The 5,189-nt window shown below is 49.7% G+C and overlaps 1 protein-coding gene across 2 annotated transcripts in view; it reads right to left on the bottom strand.

Moving 5' to 3' along the window:
- Positions 1-5,189, bottom strand: part of Habp2 (hyaluronan binding protein 2) — a 29,696-nt gene that overhangs the window by 6,515 nt on the left and 17,992 nt on the right. For both annotated transcript variants that reach the window (XM_028775129.1, XM_028775139.1), the window contains exons 4-8: positions 4,098-4,205; positions 2,902-3,018; positions 2,063-2,182; positions 1,433-1,604; positions 331-428 (exon numbers count right to left, since the gene is read on the bottom strand). In XM_028775129.1, coding sequence (XP_028630962.1) covers positions 331-428; positions 1,433-1,604; positions 2,063-2,182; positions 2,902-3,018; positions 4,098-4,205 — 615 coding nt within the window. The remainder of the gene's footprint in view (positions 1-330; positions 429-1,432; positions 1,605-2,062; positions 2,183-2,901; positions 3,019-4,097; positions 4,206-5,189) is intronic.

The following is a 5,189-nucleotide window of genomic DNA, read 5'->3' as shown; positions in this document are numbered from 1 at the left end:
CAGTGTATGATGGTCATTGTCCACCTGACACAGCCAGTGATCAACAGCATATGACGGTCATCATATACTGACACACACAGTATATGATTCCGAGGGTTCTGACTCCGGGTTAGGACAGAAAGTTTTAGATCTAACCTGAGATGATGGAAGTGTGGAGGCTAGCTCATTGTCCTGAGGGCTACAAAGACTGGGAGGAGCGATATGAATGTTTGTGAATTGAGGGTCAAAGGACATGTAGGGCAGGTGTGGTCAAGCACCAAGACTCCCACCAGGACTGCCCAGGACTGCCCATCTCCTCCCCAGGCACTACAGGTAGCAGCACAGACTCACCCGGCACTGGACAGACCGTGACATCACAGTACTCCCATTTCACCTTCTCACTGTTCACCTTGACAAAACACCAGGGTTTGTGGTCTCCATCTGGGTTTCTAAAATACAAAATTAAAGTGAGCGACCACCAAAGTTCAGAGGCTTTTGCATCAGGGAAGCACCCTGAGTCAGAGGATACCCAATCCCCACACAGCCCGGGACCGATCTCCACTGGAATCCTCCAACAGGTTAGCAAACCTTGGCATACAAGCGTGCTCACAGATTTTTGGCAAAAATCTTAACTTCAGGAGGAGAATCCTGAGGATCAGAAAGTAATTTCCAACCAGTGTGCTGGACCATGGGAGACATAAAACGTGGGAGAAGTGTAGTTCCTACTGAAAAACCCCACTCAATGGGTTTAGGAAAGTGTCACAGACAGACAGACATGGTGAGAGCTGGCCCCAACCTCTGAGTCCCAGGCATGAGAATCCTTTGGGAAGTAGTAAAAGCTCTCTCCATGAAGATAGCTCCACAAGAAGGCAGCTCCCACTGAGCATCAGGAGAACAGAGGTAGCTATTGCGTGCAAAGAAGACACCTTGTTCATGGGGCCAGCACAAAGGCAAGCAAAACACCCTCACTTTCCGTACACAAGTCACACAAGCCATTGACCTTGGTTAGACTAAAGTAGAGCTAGGAAACCAGGATTGTGGTCTGGAGACAGAAAACTAGGGAGGTCGAGTCCATTTGTTCCTCAGCCTCTCTCTGGAAGGTAAGCAGGCCCATGGGACTTCTTCTGCCACAGAATTCATGTGGAAGGTAGTGTTTCATTCCTTGAGTTTTGGTTGGCTTTTTTTTTGTTTGTTTGTTTCATTTTTTCTCTTTTTACTCATCCTGAGTATTTGCAGTATTCTGTGGTGCTGAACTCCCCCCTCCCACTACCACCTTCCCACCCACACAGGCACATGTAGCGTTAGTAAGAAATTAACTTTGATGTACATGAGGCCCTGAGACTAGGGGAGTTTTCATTGTTATGTTATCCCAAGTAGGAGATTTCCTGTTCAGAAAGAAGGCTGCTGGCTCGAAGTCGGTTTCAAAGTCAAGCAACCAAGCCGTAAATCGTACCTGCAGAAGTTGTGATCTGCGATCCCGTGGGTCTCTGCATCCTCCATAAACATGTTGTAATTCTCCTGCAAGAGGAGGTGGGAGTTCCAGTAAAGGCATGGGTTCTGGTTGACTGTCTTACTCACTTGGCCTCGGTAAGAGTAGCCGTCACCGACATAACAGTCGTCCGGACCTCGGAGAGAGCAGGCCGCCTATGAGAACGGTCAGTCATGGACTCATTGGCCTCAATTAGGGTTCGTGGGGATATGAGATGGGTCACGGGACTGGGCTTGATCATGGGTTAACCCTAGGTTTCATCACAAAGCTCCAGAATGTTCCATGTTTAACCAGAATTTAAATTTTGAGATCTTCCAGTTTGAGAAGGTGGGTGTTTACAAAACCATTAAGGGGAGGTGGGAAGGGGCCCTGGTGTGGTCTGTGTGGAGGGTTGATTTGCTACACCACACCCCAGACCATCACTTCCTTGGCAGGGAGATGACGGACTCTGCACTCTGAGGTTGGAAGACTGGGGAGGAGTAGAGCTTGGGAAACTCTGAGCCATGTGTGTAGGAGTCACGTGAACAGAAAAGGCACCGGAGGTCTCGCTTGTCCTAGATTCTTTGCAGATGTAGTGGTAGTGAAGACCCATACCTATTTCACAGAATCTCCCCTTATACTGGTCTGGACAGGCACAGCTAAACCTGGACCTCCGTCTATGCCGGGAACAGACCCCGCCATTCTGGCAGGGATTTGGTCTGCACGCCGGAAGCACTGTGAAAACAGAAAATGAGTTAGGAGGAGGTGTAACACCTCCTAATGGTGGCACTCTTCTGGAGTCATCCTCTGCTAAATGACAGGACACCATAGGGCATAGACAGATCATTGACACCCTGTCAGATGTCTCAGAAAGCATAGGACAATATGCATAAAGCCAGATGGATGGAGGACACGCAGCAGAATAAACCAAACAACCCCTCTCCCTGGAATGGGTCACAGAGTCCTTACGGACTGATCTGGAAGATAGTCTGATCTGGGTAGAAACTTGTCTATGGCCCTTGAGAACTTTGTGACCACGAGTAAGTTAACTTCTCTGAATTTTAAGTTCTTTGTTTGTGAATTTCTATCTCTCCTAGACAAGAGTAAATCTCTTGGGATGGTGTACCTACTCAAAGCAGTGACTCAGTGTATAAGTCCCACGCACAACCCATCTCAGGAACAGATCAGTGCCTACTTCCTGGAGGAATCAACTTCCAAGGGTGTGCGTGCGTGCGTGCGTGCGTGCGTGCGTGCGTGCGTGTGTGTGTGTGAGAGAGAGGATACAGATTAGTGAATTCTCCCTGAGTTCTCCAGGGAGGATCCCTTTTCTAGGATCCTAATGAAGAGGGCTGCCTTGGACGCCACAAAAACTTCACTCTTCCACCCACACCCATGCAGTACAATGCAGACACCAGAGGCACAGGTTAGAGCAGAGAAAACGTTCTGCCGCTCACCTTTGGAGCAGTCTGGTCCCATGTAAGGGTATTTGCAGGCACAGCGGTAGTAGGGAGACTTCTGGGTGATGAGGCAATCACCGTGGACACATGGGTTGTCCTTGCACTTGTTTTGTACTGTGTGAGATACACAGAGAAGTAGAAAATGGGGATGGGGTGGGACATTACTTGGGACACATCTGACTTAGAGGGGCACCTGCTTAGCTTAATTTTGGAGGCAGGGCAAGTCGACTGTTTCTGTGGCCTTGTCCGCAGTCCTGGGATGCCATGCCGCTCCAGGACAAGGATTCCCTCTTAACCTTGAGTCCTGGCTGATTTTTTTCCCCCATCCTAACATAAACCCTGATAGCTGTTCACACCTCCACGTTCACACCTCCACGTTCACACCTTCAACAGGCAGTTGTGATTTCTGTCCCTTATTGCATATATTTGATTTTTCCAGTTTTGGTCATTCTCCTGAGGTGTGAGGAGTGGGGCGAACCAAAGGCTGTGTTCTCCCTGATCTCAATGATCGGGTGTTTTCGGCTGTGCTCCCAATGATCCCAGCCATTTCTGGAAGGACCCTAAGGGTCAAAATGGAGGGAATAAGTGGGAGGGGCACAAAGGCCAGAGGCCACGATGACACTCTCTGCACTTGTCACTACCTTCCCTCCTTTATTTACTGTAGGAGGTAAACTGGGAAAATGCCAGCTCCTCGCCTGTCTCTACTCTCACTGTTATACAGCCCTACAGGAGTTCTAAATGCAGACACTAGGAGGGTGGTGGGCGAAAGAGCCCAGGAGTCAGGCTGGCTACTCTGGTTTCTGCTTACACCCTGACCAGCTATGTGGTCAGGGGCAGGTTCGTAGTTCCTGTGCACCCTGTTCTAAATTGGGCCTTACGTGCCCTGGGATATTCCTGTCATTGCATTTGAGGACCACATTTCTCAATTGAAGATAGTCTAAAAGCAAATTTCCAAGTTTCTAACCCTCTCTTGGCCTCAGTGTTCTTCTCTGCAGAATGGAACCATGAACCCCATGTCATAGTATTGGGGGCAGGGTACACACAGGTGCCACCTGCGATCACACATAGCCTGATGCCACCATGCATGACCATAGCCTGTGGAATTATAACCTTTGCCCCAGGATCATCCAGTGCTCTCCTGAGGGTGTCATGGTTAACCCTAATGGACAGTGGATGCAAACCAGTGTGCTCACCAGTCTGACACCGGTTCCCCGAGAAGGGGGCTGGGCAGTTGCAACTGAAGGTATCCCCTCTGATGATACAGTCCCCGCCGTGTTCACAGGGGTTGGACTGGCATGGATCTAAGACACAAAGGCAGAAGTCAAGGTCAGAGAGGGGGAAGCCAAAGAGAAGACCCACTTCTCACCTAACGTCGGCCTCCTGCCCCAAACGGGAGATCAACAATAGAACTGTTGCTCGGACAAAGGCAAAAACTGTATCATCCTTCGAGATCAAGGACAACCACAGTCACATGCCGGGGAGAGGGACACAGGCGAGTAAGAGGGGAGGCAGGCAGATACAATTGCGACTGCGTCCCTCAGTCAGCTTTGGACCCGGCTTTCTCATTGAGAAAGTCCCCTTCCCCTTGTGAGTGTTTTCCCCTCCCACCTCGCCGGGAGTACATTGGGGTCTGTCTCTGATGCTGAAGGCATTTCACAAGCCTGAAGACCTCCCCTACTTCCAGTGCCCAGGGGTGGAGGTCAGGCAGAAGTGTGCAAAGCTAACCCACCCCTCATGAAACACATGCTTTCTGAACATCAGGAAGGAAGAGCAAAGGCAAGAGGGTGACAGAGAATTGACAGCTCAGAGGAGATGACCCAGTGGCCTTCGTCTTTCTTCAACTCCTTGTTCAGTTAGATTTTGTCATATTTCATCTGTGCCTTTGGCTTTTTCATGGTTGTCTGAATGGATCCTCCCTTGGGGAATTCTTTGTCCTGCGTTCACACTCATTGTTCTTTGGCTCGGGAAGTAGGATCCCGGGGCCTGGCTCCTGTTTTGATGGTCTCTTCTGATGTTCCCCCTGTGCCCTGTATCTTGGCCCTGCCTTCCAGACCACTTTGCAGTAACACGGCTTTTTATACAGCTGCTAAGTTCTTTCCATGCCTTCTCCTGGCTCAGTCACGTGGCTTTGCTTGGATCTAGCTTCTTATCTTCCTTTTCTGTCCTATCGGTCAGTCTAAGGAGTCATAAACCGAGACTAAGTGTCTGACTGCATACACATGCACACAACCACACTAACACACACACACCAACACAATCACATACGCACAAACACACACAACAAC

The sequence above is a fragment of the Grammomys surdaster genome, unplaced genomic scaffold (genome assembly GCF_004785775.1).
Source record: "Grammomys surdaster isolate TR1022 unplaced genomic scaffold, NIH_TR_1.0 66, whole genome shotgun sequence".
NCBI classification, from domain to species: domain Eukaryota; kingdom Metazoa; phylum Chordata; class Mammalia; order Rodentia; family Muridae; genus Grammomys; species Grammomys surdaster.
This window is presented reverse-complemented; position numbering and strand designations above follow the sequence as displayed.